The following is a 17,930-nucleotide window of genomic DNA, read 5'->3' on the forward strand; positions in this document are numbered from 1 at the left end:
TTTAAACAAGCCTCAAAAGTGCCGCGTGTCCCCGCCGGGCACGGCTCCCTGGGGGGCCGCGCTGCCGCCACCTCGCCTCCTCGCCCGCCACGTGGCAGGGCCGGCTCGGAGGGCGCCCAGTCGCTTCCGGCTACGTTGAGGTCAGATTCCCGTGACTCCCTCGGGAGTCCCCTCCCCGGCGCCCTCCCGGCCCTCGGCACCGCTTCCGGTCCCGGAGCCTTCAAGGGCGGCCTCGGGGCAGTTCCGCTTCCGGCCACCCCGCCTCCTCCCGCCCCCGCGCGTGCGTCGGGGGGGCGGGGCCGGGCCGGCGCGCGGCGGAGCCCTAGCTTTGGGCCCTGCGGGCTCCCGTCCGGGGCGCGGCCGCGGCGACGGCGTCGGCGCCACGTCTCCTAGGAGGGGCGTCGGGAGCTGGCGGGGCTGCGGGGCGGCCGGCGGGGCTGCGGCCATGGCCTTCACCCTGTACTCGCTGCTGCAGGCCGCCCTGCTCTGCGTCAACGCCATCGCCGTGCTGCACGAGGAGCGCTTCCTCAAGAACAGTGAGTGCGGCCGGGCCCGCGCGGGGCGCCGGGCGGGCGGGCGGGCGGGCGGGGCTGCAGCCCCGGCAGGACCGCGCCCACTCCGTGCACACCGCGGGAGAGGGCGTGTGGGGGTGGCGGCGCGGCCCGGGCTCTTCCCCCACAGTCGGCTGAACGACGCACGTCTGCGTGCCTCTTACGTGGGTGTCTGCATGGGCCTCGTGTGTGTAGAAAATGCACTCGTGGAAATAACTTGTCGAAAATGTATTTTTACGTAGGGAATATGTGTCACCCAAACACTTGTGAATATATAAGTGAGACACGGAATGGGGATGTCCATGAATAGGCAGGAGTGGTATCTACTGGAAATAATGGTGAGGAGATGATGTTTTCAAAATCCTTTGCCTACCCATTCTTTCATTTGCTGTCTCTAGCGTGTACACACTAATGGAGGGGAAAGAAAATTGAATTTGGAGTTAAAGATGGAGGATCCTAGATTTAAAAAAAAAAAACTGGAAGAGACCTAGTCCGGCTCTTGTATAGAGGAGAAAACTGAGGCTCACTGAGGAGAGGTGACTGGCAAAGTCACCTTGGCAAGCCATGATGCGGCTAGTATCCCAAGAGTGACTTGAACACTAAACACACATAAATGCATGCAGTAGGGGCTTAATAATGCTTGTTAATTGTGTTTGGATGTCTTTCAAACAATAAATATTTATTAAGTACCCACCATGTGCCAGGCATTGTGCTAAGAAATAACGAAAAAAAGGAATGTCAGAGGTACTGGCATAAATGCCAGCTTCCCCATCTCTGCCTGAAATTGGAACTGGACTATTTTTAAATGCATTTCCAGATTTTTTTTTTTTTAGAATGGAGGATCATTAGCCTGTGTATATCTTATGTTTATTATAATTATTATTTTTTTTATTATGGAATCTAACACCCTTTTTGACATCCCCTCTTCAATCTTAAGTTTACACAGTAGGATAATTTGAATTTGCCGTAAATATAGTACTTGTCCCAATTCCTATCTGCTATCCCTACCCAACACTCCTTTTCTTCCTTTTCTCTCTTTTCCATATACCTTATCTCTCTTCCTTTGGCTTCTGATAAGGGACAAATAAATGAGGAGTAGTGCATTGTACATAGTTCAGGCTCAGTAAAAATGTTTATTGGTTGATTCATGATGTGCCTAGATTCTTTTTTTTTATTTTTTTGTGCCTAGATTCTTTTTTTGTTTTAGTTTTTTGCAAGGCAATGGGGTTAAGTGGCTTGCCCAAGGCCACACAGCTAGGTAATTATTAAGTGTCTGAGACCAGATTTGAACTCAGGTACTCCTGACTGCAGGGCCAATGCTGAATCCACTGCACCACCTAGCCGCCCCTATGTGCCTAGATTCTTAATACATTTATTATTATTTTTGAATATATGCTTGGCACTTTACTTGGCATTGGTTTTGCAAGATATCACCAAGACTAAAATTTCTTCCCATAGTTAGTGGGTTCCCATTGTTAATGTGTTACATGATGGCTAGCACTATTGCTGTGCAATTTGTATTAATTAAGGATATTTTATTTGGGAAAATTCTGAAATTATTCCATGAACATTTTTTGGATGCCTACTGTGTTTTCTACACTTAGGCATCCTTGGTGTATAAGACATGGCTCCTATTCTCGCGCGCGAGCGCACACACATATTTATGTTCTTCCTATGTGCCTGGCACTATACTAAGCACTGTACATACAAGACAAGAAAAAACATTGCCTGTCCTTAAGGAGTATGTTATAATTGGAAGGGGGAAGAGGGCAGGTGGAGAACAAGGTACATCAAAATATATAAAGAATAGCTAGGAAGTGCTTTTTAAAATTATGTAGATATTTGTTTCCCAATTATATACAATAGTAGTTTCTACCTAATCATTTTTTGTAAGGTTTTGAATTTTACACATTTTCCCCCACCTTCCCTTCCCCCCCACCCCAAGGCAGTCTGATAATCTTTATGTTGTAGAAAGTACTTTCAGAAGATAAGATTTGAGCTGACTCTTCCAGGGGAGCCAGGACAGTGGCACTGGAGAGGGTGAAGAAGGAAGGTGAGGGTAGAGTATCTTGTGAAAGGAATATCAGTCCTAAGGAAGCTAGATGGTAGTGTAGCGAATCATGAAACCTTGGAAGGGCCAGGAGGGCCTGGTTATCAAGAACTTTAAATGCAGAATATAGGAACTTAAATTTGATGCTTGTTTATGTTTAAATTTGTTGAGGAGGGATTGACTTGGTTTGGCACCTAGTAGAGGATACATTGGAATGTGGAGAGACTTGAGGCTGGGAGACCATTGCTTTTCAATATGGAAGGCTGGCCTTAGTGCTCTAGGCAGTTTGAGGTTCTAAGACTCTTAAGTTTGAGAGGTATTGAAGGAGTTTCCCATTCCACTTGAAATCACAGGTATGGGTCCTATCACTCTCCCTTGCATACTAAAGTGTAAAATATAAACTATCCTTTTTTCTTCTGACATCTTCAACCTTTCTACTGCCTCCTTCTCCTCCACCTACAAATATTCTCATGTCTTTAAAAAAGCCCTCACCTTGACCCTGCCACACCCTCAGCCCTTTCACTCTCTTCCTTGCTGATTACTCAATACTTTGTAATCTAACTTCTCCTACACAACTCTATTCAGCAAAAGATCTCTAAAGATAACCTGTAACTTAACCTATATCTTGACTTCTCTTTAATCATCTTTCATGTCTCACTGGCTTTTGTCACTGTGGACCACCCCTCCATTCTGAATCCTCTCTTCTCTGCCACTTTGATGTTGTACTAATCTTCTTGGTTCCTCCTGCCTCTTTGACCATTTTTACTCTGGTTTCTGACCTCTTCTTCTGTCTTAAGTACTTCCTACGGCTTTTTCCTTAACTACCTTCTCCATAGATTCTCATCAAGTACCAAACTTTCAGCTGTTCCCTTTATGAAGATGCTTAAACTTGGTATTTCCTCTTGCCCTGACCAGTGCTCTCAGCTAACAACTAGTGCTTAATAATATTTACTATTGATGATTGTGTAATGGACTCCCAAGCCTTTCATTTCACTCTCAGACTTTTTTTTTAGGTTTTTGCAAGGCAAATTGGGTTAAGTGGCTTGCTCAAGGCCACACAGCTAGGTCATTATTAAGTGTCTGAGGCCGGATTTGAACCCAGGTACTCCTGACTCCAGGGCTGGTGCTTTATCCACTATGCCACCTAGCCGCCCCACTCTCATACTTTTTCCAAAATTCTAAGTCCACATTCATATTTCTATCTGCCTGATGAATTGCACTCTACCTTGGTGTGACCTCTTATCAAACCAAACTTAACATATTCAATATTAAATTCACCATTTTCCTTCCACCTGGAGAAAAAAACCCCACAAACTCTCATTTCTCTATTCTTGTTGATGACACTACAATCTTCTGAATGCCCCAGCTCATATCTCAGTGACTGAGATTCAACTGCAAGTCCAGTCATTTGCCAGTCATCAAGTTCTGTAATTTCTACCTCTATAGTATCTTCCATATACATTCTATCCACTCAAATCCACTTCAACCATTTTAATTCTTATATAGACTATTGATTAACCTTCTAAATGGCCTTTTAGTCTTCAGGCTAACTCTTCTCCAGTACATATTTCTAAATCTTTCTTCATACCACATTAAGTCAACAGTATTTTAATGCTTACTGCATCTCTGCCCAAATTATCTTCCAATAAACCTCTCTAATCAGTTCACTAATTAATTTAATAACTTTCAGTGAGTCATCATTGCCTATAGAATGAGGAATAAATGATCCTGACCCTCATTCTTCAAGCTATCTTTTTGGCACTTAATGAATGCTTATTTATTGGTTGTTAACTATTCCTTTAATGGAATCCCTTCTACTTTATTGAAATCCTTCACATCAAGACTCAGGCCATGGTTGCCTCAAGGCAACCTTCTTAAACTCCTTCTGTAAGGACCTTAGTCTCCCTTGCACTCCCAACTAAATTGAAAGTTTCTTGAAAATAGGGTCCTCTAATGTATGTATCCCTTGTAACTCAAGAACTTAGAACTGTTCTTTCCACAGATTAAGCACTTAGTACATTCTTGCTGAATAAAGGAATGGGTTAAAAGCCAAGGAGATTGAGATGTGGTAATCATTTGTAAAGAAATCATAAGGATGAATGAATACTCCAAGGAATTAAGTAGATTAGGGAAGAAAGCAGAATATTAAGGACAAGGTCCTAAGAAACATCTACGGGGTCACAAGAATAAAGAAAAAAATAAGAAAAAAAGACAGAAAAAATGATTGGAGCAGAACCAGGCTAGTTGTTCCAACTTGAAAATAGAAACCTAGAAAGGAAAAAGTTTCAAGAACTTTTGGTTGGCTACCAGCATCAGATGCTGAAACAAAGTCAAGTAAAATAAGAACTGGAAAAAAAAGGTGGTTGACTTAGGTTAGAAGTTGATTAATTAACAGTAACTTTCCCTAGAGCAATGTGGGTTGTAGTGGATCAAGGATGACTGGAATGATTGGGTGGCAGTATACTCTTCTGCCAAGAGCAAAGTAATTTTTTGTATTAAAAAACTAACAGGAAGCCCATACTGTAATAGTCTTCTTAACTGACCTGAACTTTAAAATTGTAGCATCTTGTGCTGGCTAAAAACAGCCTAGTTTTTACTCATAGATTATGTTGTGGTGGTAACACTGTATATATAGTAGCTAGAAGCCTGGAGACATTTGGGAGGAAGTTTAGCCCAAGAGGGCTCACATAGAACATTCTAGCGAGGGAACTGAGTCTCTGAACAAAGCTGAACAAAGAGCAGGGAGAGGAATGAATTTGAAGCCCTATCACTCACTCTAAGACCTGAGTGAGACTACCAATACATTAGGAACTGACTGAACTGAGACAAATGGAACACAAGTCTCAGATCCAGGGCTGATAGCAGTCTGAAGTTATGTATTGAACAGAAACAATAGCAACCTGTGATCTAGGACTGTTGTAGATTGAAACTGAGGCTTTAGGGGCCGCTAGGTGGCACAGTGGATAGAGCACCGGCCCTGGAGTCGGGAGTACCTGGGTTCAAATCTGGTCTCAGACACCTAATAAATTACCTAGCTGTGTGGCCTTGGGCAAGCCACTTAACCCCATTTACCTTGCAAAAAAAACTAAAAAAAAGAAAAAAAGAAACTGAGCCTTTGTTTTTGCTATCTATTGAGTTTAAATACTGTTTCATCTTAGGATTTTTGTGACCATAGTTCATTTTTCATTTAAACGTATCATAAATCCTCCATGGCTTTGTAGGGTTAATGGAGCTTCCCCTATAGATAAATGGTAAAAGAATATGAACAAACAGTTCTCGAAAGAAGAACTTCAAAGTATTCCAAATCACTAATGATAACAGGAATAAATGTGAATCAAAACAACACTTAGGTTTCACTTTACACTCTGCAAATTGGTAAAAATAGCATCTGTCAGTGTTGGAGAGATTGTGAAAAGATAAGTTCACAGGGGCTGGCGCATTGGATAGAGCACCAGCCCTGGAGTCAGGAGTACCTGGGTTCAAATCCGGTCTCAGACACTTAATAATTACCCAGTTGTGTGGCCTTGGGCAAGCTACTTAACCCCGTTTGCCTTGCAAAAAAAAACCTTAAAAAAAAAAGATAAGTTCACTAATACATTGTTGGGGGAGTTGTGAAATGCTGTAACCATTTTAGAAAGTAATTTGAAATTATGTAAATAAAATGACTAAAATGCCCATACTCTTTGATCTATTAATTATACCCCATCAATAAAGAGAAAGTCCCTTTATACTCTACAAGATTTTTGATAGCACTTTTGTGATAGCTAAGAATTGGAAACAAAGTAGATGCCCATCAATGGGGGAATAGCTAAACAAATTGTGATAGAGCCAAAAAACTAAGATATACAATAAGTATATCAATGTAAATGGAAAGAATGACACCCCTCCAAAACAAATTCAAAAGTAAATGTGCTTGAATGAAGAGATATGAGAGGACACCTCTAATCTACTCTTTGTGGATGTAGGAGGTCCACAGATGTTACACATTGTACCTGCTTTTGGACATTTTAGTGGATCAGTCAGTTGTGCTGACTTTTTTCCTTAATAAAAAAAATAATACATAGCATAAGTTGGGTTTCTAGGAGGGAGAGGGTACTTGTGATAATTATGGTAATATAAGAAAAAGAAAACAATAAACTTATTTTTTACAAAAACTAAATTTAGTAAACAAAACCTTTAAATTGCTTTTCACAGAATATTAAACTAAGATTTTAAAAAGAAGCCTATTCAATCACTTTATTTTCACTAAAATATTATTATTAATGATATTTTATCAGGAGCAAAAAGAGATTTTGCACCATTAATGAGATATTATCTTTAAAATATTTTTAAGGAGTTAAAAGGGCAAAATTTTTCATCATTCTACATTCATTTTGGTACTGAACAGACTCAGACTAGTCCTGAGAAGACAGACATAATGTAGTCCATTACTGGGCCTGCCTTTCCAACTTGGTAGGAGCTTCCAGAATTTGCTCTGTGCTTGGGATAACCTTCAGGAACTCGTTATCACTTTCACACCACAGTGAGGCAGCAGAGGAGAGGTTTAGAAGAAGAATTTAAGTCTATTCAAGTAGTATCTTCTCTTCCATTTCAAACAATACAGGGTTCTAAAATGTCTAGAATAATTCCAGAGGTACATGGTGAATGTGAGTGGTTTATAACAGAATCAATGAGGAAGTTCAAGGAACTGGAGTAGTGTAAGAGATCATCAAGGAATTATGTGAAAAGAAGAGAAGATTGACTGTTTATTTGTAGAGGGAAAGGGATGACAGATGGATAGCCAGAATGTTCTACTGGTACCATCCAGATATCAGGAAAAAACCTGTTGGATGAATCTCCTGTGCTTAACTTATGGGAGGACATGGACAAGAATTGAACAGGATGGGTGGGCTTGGATGAATTGCTCCTCAGGGTTGGAGGGAACTTCCAAACCACTAACGTCATAGAACTATTTTAGTACTCAAAATATTGTAGATCCATAGGTCTATGGGTTGAACTGTAGAGTTTAAATTAAACTGACATTTGGATTTCCCAAATTGGATTCACATAGCTATCTTAAATCTGTGTCCAAAACTGAACTCATTATTTTCCCCACGAAACCCTCTCTTTCTCCTAACTTCCCTATTACTGTAAAGTCTTCAATTATTTTCTCAGTAACCTAGGCTCACAACCAAGTATCATCCTTTATTTCTCACTTTCAACCTCTCTTTCCCTCCCCCCCACTCCCAATATTCAAAATATTACAGTAGTGTTGTTTCTACCTTTCTGTCATCTCTGTTATATGTCCCTTTGTCTCCTCTGAAACGATTAACATAGACTTTTATCACCTCACAAGTGTACTATTACAATAGTATACTGGTTGGTCTCCCTGTCTCCCTCTCTAGTTCATCTTCCATTCAGCTACCAAAGTAACCCTGCTAAATTCCAGTTCTGATGATCATCATCCCTTTCTCAGGCCAATTTCCCCACTTATTTTGTAAAGTTCAGTGACTCTAGACCAAACAGAAAATCCTTTGATTGACTTTTAAAGTCCTTCCTAACCTGACCCTACTTGTCCAGTCTTCTTGTACTTTGCTTCCTTTCACATAGTCTGCAGTCTAATCACACTGGCCTCCTTTATGTTCCTTACATATAATACATGACTCACTTGGAGGCTCTGGCATTTTCACTGACTGTTTCCATACCTGAAATGTTCTCCCCTCTCATCTCAAGACTCCTCACTTCCTGAGATACCTTCAAGCCTTCACTAAAGTCCCACCTTTTGCAAAAGGAAAACAAAAAAAAGTAACAACCCAAAAACCTTTCACGATCCTCCTTGATTTTAGTATCTTACGTCTAAGATTATCTCCAGTTTACCCTGTCTTTGAATCCCCAGTGCTTAACACAATGTCTACCATATGGTAGACACTTAATAAAGAAATGCTAGCTGAATAAAATTTTAATCTATGGCTATGCTTTGTCTACACATGATTATAGCAGGTGTCAAACATTCTGTTGATGTAAGTCCTCTACTTCTAGACATAACTGTCTAGATTCTCGTGAAAGAGAAAAAAGTCTTATGGAAGAAAAGGGTTTTCTTGGTCAATCTTAAGAAGAAGGAAGGCATAAATAACAAAAACAATAACAAAAAACCTTACATAAACAATTTCTAATTGGCTGCAAAAATTTAAACTGATTTTAGGAGGGAGGAATGAGGGCTTAGCAATTCTTGGTAAAACTGATTATAAATACTAGGGAATTATTTGAGTATTTCTATATAATATTTTGCAATTCATGGCAAATTTTATTTGTGTGTGTGTGTACACACAGGACAAGGAAAGAAAATTGAAATTAAAGGAAAGAAAATAAAGATCATTAGAAAGATATTCAAAACAAGATTTTTTTTAAAAAATAGAATTTAAATAAAAGCAAAAGATCTGTCATATATTTTTGAGTCTTTTCAGTCTTGTCTAACTCTTTGTGACATCATTTGAGGTTTTTTTGGACAGCAATATTGAGGTGATTTGACATTTCTTTCTCCAAGTCATTTTACTTATGAGGAAACTTGAAGCCACCATGGTTAAGTGACATGTCCAGGGTCACACAGTAAGTATCTAGAGCTGGATTTGAACTCAGGTCTTCTGACTCCAGACCTAGGGCTTTATCCACTACACTACTTACCTGCCCATGAAGATATGTAAAAGAAAATAGAGAAAATGGAAAGATCATTTGGAAAGAATGAGGGAAAGCAGCTGACCAGATTTTGCTGGAATATAAATTCACAGATTTTAACTCAAAGAGTGACATCATCATCATTATTATTGTTATTGTTATTATTATTATTATGAGATGGAAAAATGCTACTTAAAGTTATAACTAGATTAAGTCCAGGTCAACACAGTAATCCTTCATGTAGAACAGACAACAAAACTTGCCCTTAGCTCCAATTATATATAAAAATTGTTTGTTATTGTTCCAAACTAGCTGAGTAATTATTCAACCTCCTAATTCGATTTGACTGTAGTTTTGATATAAGAAATAAAAGTTCTTTGTTTCTTTTAAAGATAGGATAATGTGTCATATTATTGCTTCTATGAATTGAATAGCATTGGATATTTCAGTTTGAAACTTGCTTTTAAAATTAAAAATTGCATTATAAATGAATTGTTTTTATGTCTGTTTTGCTTTCATCAGAAACAAAAGATATTTGACCTAAAATATTTAACTATTGTTGTTTTATCTAAGAGGTAATCTGACTTTCTGATAGTTTGAAATCTTTAACTGTAGCTTGAATTAACCTTTTCAAGATGAATGGCTTCATTGCTAATGTAGAAAGGTGAGTGTATAATAAATTTTAACATCGCTAATCATCTTTGTATTATGCAGTTGGCTGGGGAACAGACCAGGGAATTGGAGGATTTGGAGAGGAGCCAGGAATTAAATCACAGCTAATGAACCTTATTCGATCAGTACGAACAGTTATGAGAGGTAAGGAGAAGAAACAGTTTAACTATTTTATTATACCCTGCCCTATAAAGTATTAATTCTTTGTTTTGATTTGAGGAGCATAGACTTCTTTCTTTATATGATAGACTCTTGCTTCCTTTTTATAGTGGAGTCTTTTGTATTACAATCTGAGAAGTATTTAGTATCAGCTCCTTGTTTTGTCACAAAATCATTGGGCAAGTCACTTTATGTTTTAGAGACAATTTCCTCATCTTTAAAGTAAAAATATTGCATTACCTAGCTTTTAAGATTTTTGTGAGGATTCTGCTTTATAAACAAGTGCTATTTAAAAATAAATATTGTTTATTTAGCTGTTTTTTTTTCTTGTCTTAGAAGAAGTTTAATGTAAGTAAGCTATGCTTTTTCAGACTTAGGCCAAAATTTAGCAATTAATATTCTTGCCTTTTAAAAGTTTTTAGAGCCAGTTTAGAGGCATAGAAATTTGCAGTCCTTTAGTTCTGTTGAAAACTATGAGAAAAAAAAGCTTACAAGCTCCAGATTTAAATATGTTGCAAGCCAGGACCTTTGGAATTATTTTAGTTTTGATGTCTAGTGGGCAGAACTTAAGTATTGAAATGTTAAATCTAACATTTAGTGCAAAATTTTTGAGTTCCATATACTAGGGGATGTTAATTAACTTTTATTTCCTCCAGATTATTTACATGTACAGTCATTATTCATTGAAGAATATTCCTTCTTATTTTCCAAACATCTTTTGTTTATATTAACAAATAATTGTTTTTGTTTGTTTTGCAGTGCCATTGATAATAGTAAATTCAATTGCAATTGTGTTACTTTTATTGTTTGGATGAACTTCAGTGATGAAACAAAAAAATGGAGAACCAGAAGTGGAGAAATCAGCAGAAGCCATCACTTCAGTCCTTATTGGAATGTGTAGCTTAGCTGGCCAAGTTTGCACTTGAAGTAAACAACAAAGCTGACAATAAAACAACAGTTTCTATTTATCCGATATTTTATTGTTCCTCTTGCTGTTTCATTACAAAAGACCAGATCTTTGGAGCAGGACTGGTTCAGATTTGTTCACTGATTTAATAATAACCCATGCTATCTTAATGATTGTTAAAAGGGTACCAAATTGTTTTTTGGTTTCAATTTTTCACTTCTCAGGGATGAATTTCTTTCTAGAATATTTTCCAGTGACAAAGCTGTTATTGAGAAGAGGGTCCTTCACCCAAGCTAAATTTCAATTTTTTTTTAATAATTAAAGCATGTTGAATTCTGCCCCTTGTAATTTGGGTCTTTTTAATTGTTTATAATTCATTTGGCAGAACTTATTTTTAGTCAAAAAAAGAGTTTTTAAATAGTAGTAATTTTGATTGTATATTGTTTCTATTGTCAGCGATTAAAAGAAAATCTCAAATATGTAATATCTAAGTCAATCCAGCTGTGATAATGTCAGTGAGTATTCCAGTTAAAGAAGCAAATAATTTTAATTGTCCAATTTGCTGGCAAATATGTCTCATAAATTTTTTTATATAGTATTTTACCAGGTTGATGAAATCAGAACAAAGTTTGTATATTTTTTTCCACTGGTAGAAAAATACTGTACCCTTTTTACAACAGTGATTTAATAAATACCAAAATTAATTTTCATTCTGACAGGACTTATCACTTGTATTCTAAACAATCAGTTCTGGATTCTTTACAATATAAAAAACAGATTTATCATGAATTAAGGGCTGTCTAAAAAACCCAATTTTTGTCATTTTTCTTTTTTTTATAATATACCAAGTAGTATACCAAGATATTCTTAACCCTTCCTTCCTCTTGAATAAGAGTACATTTCTTCTGGGTAAAGTGTTTTTGTTTGTTTGGGGGGAAAGACTGTTTTTGCATTATTTCTTGTACCCTCTTGTGAAGTCTAACTCAATCCAAAATATGATTCTGCTTCTCCTGAGGAGTTTTATACCAAAAACAATTTTATACAGATAGAAATCATGTATGAATGATTTGGGGGAAAATTATCAGTTACAGTATTTTAAAAAAATAGAATTTCTTTGTTTTTGGAGAAATTTTGTAAATAAATTTGAATTTCTAAGTTAAGCATTTGTTTTTTTAACTTAGTATAAGCTGATCCAATCCAACAAACACTTGTTAAGAAAAGACAAAATGAAAAACAGTCCCTGCTTCAAGAAGTTCACATTATCTTGGGGGGGGGGAATCATATGAAAACAGATGTGTGTATATATATGTGTGTGTGGTAATTTGAGAAGGTTTTATACCTAGAAATATAGGAATGGCTTTCATAGAAGACAGCATGTAGAAGGTTTCATCCTTAGATGAAGCTAGAAATTCAAGAGGCTGAAGTGAAGAAATACAAGCAAGGCATGGGAGACGGTCTTTGCAAGAGCAGGAAAATGAGAGATGGGCTGCCAGGTTCAGAGAATCATAAATAGGTCAGTATAGAGATAGAATCAACAGCACTTGGCAAATGATAGAATGAGGGCGGGGGGGAGAAAGAAGTGAGAATAACTGAGGTTGCAAACCTGAGTGAATAGATGGTGGTGCCCTCAGAAATAGGGAAATTTGGAGGAGGGGTGAGTTTAAGAGGGAATGTTTTTGGATTTGTGAGACATGAAAGGAGGAGATCCAGTAAAGAGAATTGTGAAATAGACTGATTATATAGAAAGAGAATCAAGAGAACAGTGTCATAAAAACTTAGGGAAGAAAATGCAGGTAAAAGAGGTAGCCAACAATGTGAATTGCCGCAGAGATATTAAAAAAGGAGAAATGAGAAAAGGGCATTTGTTTAGTAATTAAGATATTCATAATTGGTAATATTATGGATGACAGTTTTAGTTGCATAGTGGAATCAGAAGGAAAATTGCAAGAAACTGAGGAGAAGGAAGAGAGGAAGGTAAGACAAAAGTGTAGATATCCTTTTGTTGATAAAGTAACCTTCAAAGTTGTACGTGACAATTATTTTTAACTTTAAACTGGAAGGCACACATTTTGTGGAACAACAACATCATGAAAAAGTTAGAAAAGAGCCAGGTAAGAGTATCTTTCCATAGCTAGCACCATGGCTAGGCGAAGAGTTATTTACAAGAGAAAGAGGCATTCACAAAATATAGATCATTTCAGTTGCCTATTATAAAACTTGCACAAAATATGCAACTAGGATAAAAAGAGAAGCAGGTAAGAAAAAGATTGTATGTTACTGTGTTTATAAGTATGTGTGTGTGAGATAAACAACCAAGGGATATTCCTGAATGGATGTGATCAAAGATATTCCAACAATTTTTCAACCAACAGTTCCCAAAAGAATTGTAAACTATTAAACATATAAAAGAATATTCTACTTCCTTAAAGAGATGCAAATCAAAATAACTCAGGTTTCTCACCCAGTAAAATGGTAAAGATGAGAAAAATGAAATCTGTTGGAGGAGTAGGTAGACCTATAAATTGGTCTAGCCATTCTAGAGAACAATTTAAAGTAATTCTGAGAAAGTGACTAAAATGTCCATTTATTCAATCCCATTGCATGGAATACATACTCAAGGCTTGAAAAAGAAAGAAAAGTCTTATATACTATAATCAATATAGTCATAGCAGACTATTTGTGAAAGTTAAGAACTGGAAACTAAGTAATAGGTTCCCACTGATTGGGAATACACTACACAAATGGTACATGAATATTGTGGAACTGAAGCAGTGCCTATCCTAGGGCTCCCTCTCACTGATTAAAGTGCTCTTCCCTGATGCTCAAATGAAGTTAGAAGTTCAAGAAGTACATGCAAGGTATGGGAGACAGTCTTTAAAGAATGACACCCAGGAAATTCTCAATTTCCATTATGGCTTCTTTCCTGGACTTCATCATCTCTAGAAATAACGCATTTTTCAAGATAAAATCAACCTCGAAACACCTCAGATAATTTTCCACTTGGCTGTAGAATGTTATCATACCTCATTCCCTGGATAATTCCTCTCCCTCCTGTTTTTTCAGTCTATTTTTATGTTATTTTCTCCCCCCCCTCCCATTAGACTGTGACATGCCTTCCTTTGTATCACAGTGCATAATGTTGGTTGATTGTAACTGCACAATAAGAAAATATGAATATGACAGATCCAGGGACTAGGGAAGGTTTATATGAGCCATTGTTAGAGTGACTAAGCAGAACCCCCAAAACCAATATTCACAATGGAACAAAAGAAAAGAAACTGAATATGTGTAATTATAATGACCAAGCTTGAAATGAGAAAATGTACTTTCCCTCTTTCTATGCAGAACTAGTAGTGGACTCTGAGTAAGACATACAGCATTTACTATCAGACTTAATTTGTTATATTGGTTAGCTTTTCTGAATTGGGTTTTCCCCCTCTTTTTTTTTTTTTATTCTTTGCTACAAAAGGAAAGTAAAAAATGTATTTGGAAATGATAGCAATGCAAAACAAAAGATAACCTTTTTTAAAAAAAAGCATAGAAACTACAAGGGGTCTAAGTCCTCTCCAACCTCCTCATTTTACAGTTGAGGAAACTGAAGCAAGAAGTTAATTGTCCTGCCCAGTATCACATGGTTGGTGGAGTTATCAGTGTGAATTACTATAAATTATTCTTTCTAAAAACTGTTACAAAGAAAAGAAATTACTAATATTTTTCAAACCACTCTTCAAAAAGATAAAATGGCACAAGATATCTAGAAGGATGAAGAATCTGAACTGCTTTTCTTAAGTGTAGAAAAGAAAATTTTAGTATATTAAATGCTACCATATGAGAAGTCTTGAAATTGAAATTCCAATTACAACAGTATAAAATTTCCATGTTTTCTAGACAGCTTTAGCCCTTTGTGTTTCTTTTCTTTACTTGAAAAGTTTACAGAGCATTGTAAAAATGCTGATTGTTTCCAAATGTAATATGAAAAGGCACTTCTCTTGGCCTGGAGCTTGCAATGATATGAAACCCAGAAAATAATTTCAATTTTTTTTTAATTTCTTGATGACTTTATAGTACTAACATTTTGAAATAGATACTACAAAGAATTCATGTAAAATATACAAGATATCTGAATTTGTTCTAGTAAGCAAATTCAAGAGAAAAAGCTGCCAAGTTGAGGAAATTTTCTTATCCTATGTAATCAATTATACAGAACATAAGAATGACAGTCCTTTGTCTGATGCTGTATTAAGTGCACGCAAAGCATGCACACGCGCACTCGTGCACGCACACGCGCACTCATGCACACACACACACACACACTTTAAAATGTGCTTCAGTCAGACAACTTTGTTAGGGTGCAAGGTACTAATTGTTGAGATATTTCATCTCCATAGCTGCCACTTAATCTAAATTATAACAGCACCAGATGGGAGACCTGTAAGCTTTTATAGGTTGGCCCCAGTTTTCCCAGGGTAGTCCTGACTCAGGAACCATAGAATCTTATTTTAGCAGACAGTAACTTAAGTGCCTGCCCACATCCTTCCTTATGATCTGTTCCAGAAATTAACAGTTTGTGGTTATCCTGGACTCCAAATGTCCATGAGCTGCTGGAATTTTCTACAGGACCTTGAATCTGTGACTAGTCTTTCTGGCTACTTTAAACTTTGAACTATTCCTGTAAATGTTAACCTAGTCTGGCTTTTTTTTTCTTTTTTCAAAATTCTCAGCCTAACAGAGCCCTATACTGGTACTATACATGAGTTAAATAAGAAGTAGGTCCTTGATCTATAGAATTAGGAAACATAGGGAATAAATTTTACATATGTATGTATATATATTAAATATATGTCTGTGTATAATATATATATATATATATATACACACACACACATACTACATTAACTCTGCTAAGGTTCTTCTCTAAAATAAAATATATTTACACACACATACACATATACAAACACTACTAAAATTCCTCTCTCAAATCTCATGGTATGAAGTGATCCTGCATTCTTGAAGACCCAAATATAGACTCTAGTAGAACCTCTCAAGGTGGCAAGGCTGAGACTAGGCTTATTGACTAATTATGCTCTGACGATCACCTAGCCAAGTCTGAAAACAGTGATCATCAGGGAGTCCACAGGAAGGTGAATTTTTTTCAGTCACAACTCTTGATAACTACTAAATTGTAGAGGGATTGCAATGTAAGTTGATAAAGGAAGTAAATCAATGAAGTCACATATACTTGAAATATTGAAATATATATTCACATCATTGTGTATCTGTCTAAAGGCAAAGACCTGGACCAGATGATTTCTTGAGGGTCTTTCCAGCTCTAGTAAACCTATACATGTACATGTTTATATATGCATATATGAGAATAAGCACTTTTACAATCTATAAATGGATAGAGAAAAATGTGAGTGGACATTTAAGTTACTATCTGATAAAATATGATTATCAGGACTGCCTGGCTCAACTTGGGCCAACATATAAAAGATTATAAGTTTTCCATGTGTATACATATGTGGATTCTATATAGAAATTTATCTGTGTGTGTATATATATATATATGTATTATGTATTTTGATAATTTTAATTTGTATTAAATGGATACATACATATATCTCAATATTCATATATGTATATAATTTAAGGTTTACAAATAACTTTCCTCATAACTATGAGGTAAATGGAAGAAATTATACATTTTACAGATAAAGAAAAGGGTTAGAAAAAGTTAAGTCACATGTCTATAATCACATAGCTAGTGAATATTGGAGTTAGAATTTTAACCTAGGTCTTAAATGAACTAATGGAAGCTTTACAAACAATCTTCAAAAAGCAAATTATATTTTCTCATTGATAATTTCAGGGACATTTCCAATTTTTTTTTTAAATGTCCCTATCCAAAGTAGTTATTTGGGCCTTTATAAATAGCAAGCTTTTAAACAATAGGATGGGAATGGGAATAGGCACTTTGCCTAGGATTTTCATTCAATAGAATTGCCTCAATCCCAGGCTCATGGATCTAGCCTTGTTCTCTTTTTTGCTTCTATCCCTGAATCCCACCTCACTGTATTTTACTCCTAACTCCCTTACTTTTCTATTGCATTTCCTCCCTAGCACTTTACGATGAATGTTTCACTTTTTGAGAAGCAATGGATTTTTTTGAGTAGCCAAGGCCACTACACCTCAGTGGTCTGAATGTGACTGGTTTGTCTGCCTCATTTTCATAATTAGATAAGTCTTGATTTTCAATTGGTGTCAGGTCTTAGAGGGTGAAAACAGGAAGTAATAGGAATTTGGGTCCATTTGAATCTTTTGGGAATGACTTTAAAAAGAATTGAGGTTTACATGATTAAGTTAAGCATAATGACAATACTCAGAAGATGATCAGCCCAAGATGAATTAAATAAACCTTTCTTCCCTGGATATTTTTGCAAAGCAGAAAGGAAAAGAAGAAAAAAACTTTAAAAATAGTTACATGGTAGGCAGACTTGCTAGGGAGAATATCTTTATTTACCACAAAGAAAAAAAAAAGGATATTATGACACATAAATACTTTTTCATTAATTTTATCACTATTTCAAAAATTGGTTGAAGGAACTCTGTATATTTAGCCTGAAGAAGAGAATACTTAGGGGACTAAGGGGAACCAGGGAGAATTGGAGAACACTGCTCACCCTCAAGGCTTTAAAGGATCATTATGTTGAAGAGAACTTTGCCCCAAAGCAGAATGAAGAGCTAGAGTGGAAGTTGCAGCAATAAAAGGAATTTCATGCTTAATAAAAGAAAAAACAATAATAATAATGTTTGCTATCCAGAAATGGAACTGAGGTGCTTTAGATGGTAGTTTTTCATCAAGCAGAGGCTGGATGATTATTGTTCATGAATGTTTTAGATAGGGTTCCTTCTTAAGGAAATTTGGTCTAGGTAATCCCTG

At 36.7% G+C, this 17,930-nt stretch overlaps 1 protein-coding gene across 1 annotated transcript; it reads left to right on the forward strand.

Moving 5' to 3' along the window:
• The first annotated feature begins 336 nt into the window (after positions 1-336).
• Positions 337-11,056, forward strand: IER3IP1 (immediate early response 3 interacting protein 1). Its single transcript, XM_074206981.1, has 3 exons — positions 337-536; positions 9,967-10,068; positions 10,843-11,056. Exons 1-3 carry the CDS (start codon positions 446-448, stop codon positions 10,896-10,898), a joined length of 249 nt encoding a protein of 82 aa, XP_074063082.1. The 5' UTR covers positions 337-445; the 3' UTR covers positions 10,899-11,056.
• The last annotated feature ends 6,874 nt before the right edge of the window (positions 11,057-17,930 follow it).

The sequence above is a fragment of the Macrotis lagotis genome, chromosome X (assembly GCF_037893015.1).
Source record: "Macrotis lagotis isolate mMagLag1 chromosome X, bilby.v1.9.chrom.fasta, whole genome shotgun sequence".
NCBI classification, from domain to species: Eukaryota; Metazoa; Chordata; class Mammalia; order Peramelemorphia; family Peramelidae; genus Macrotis; species Macrotis lagotis.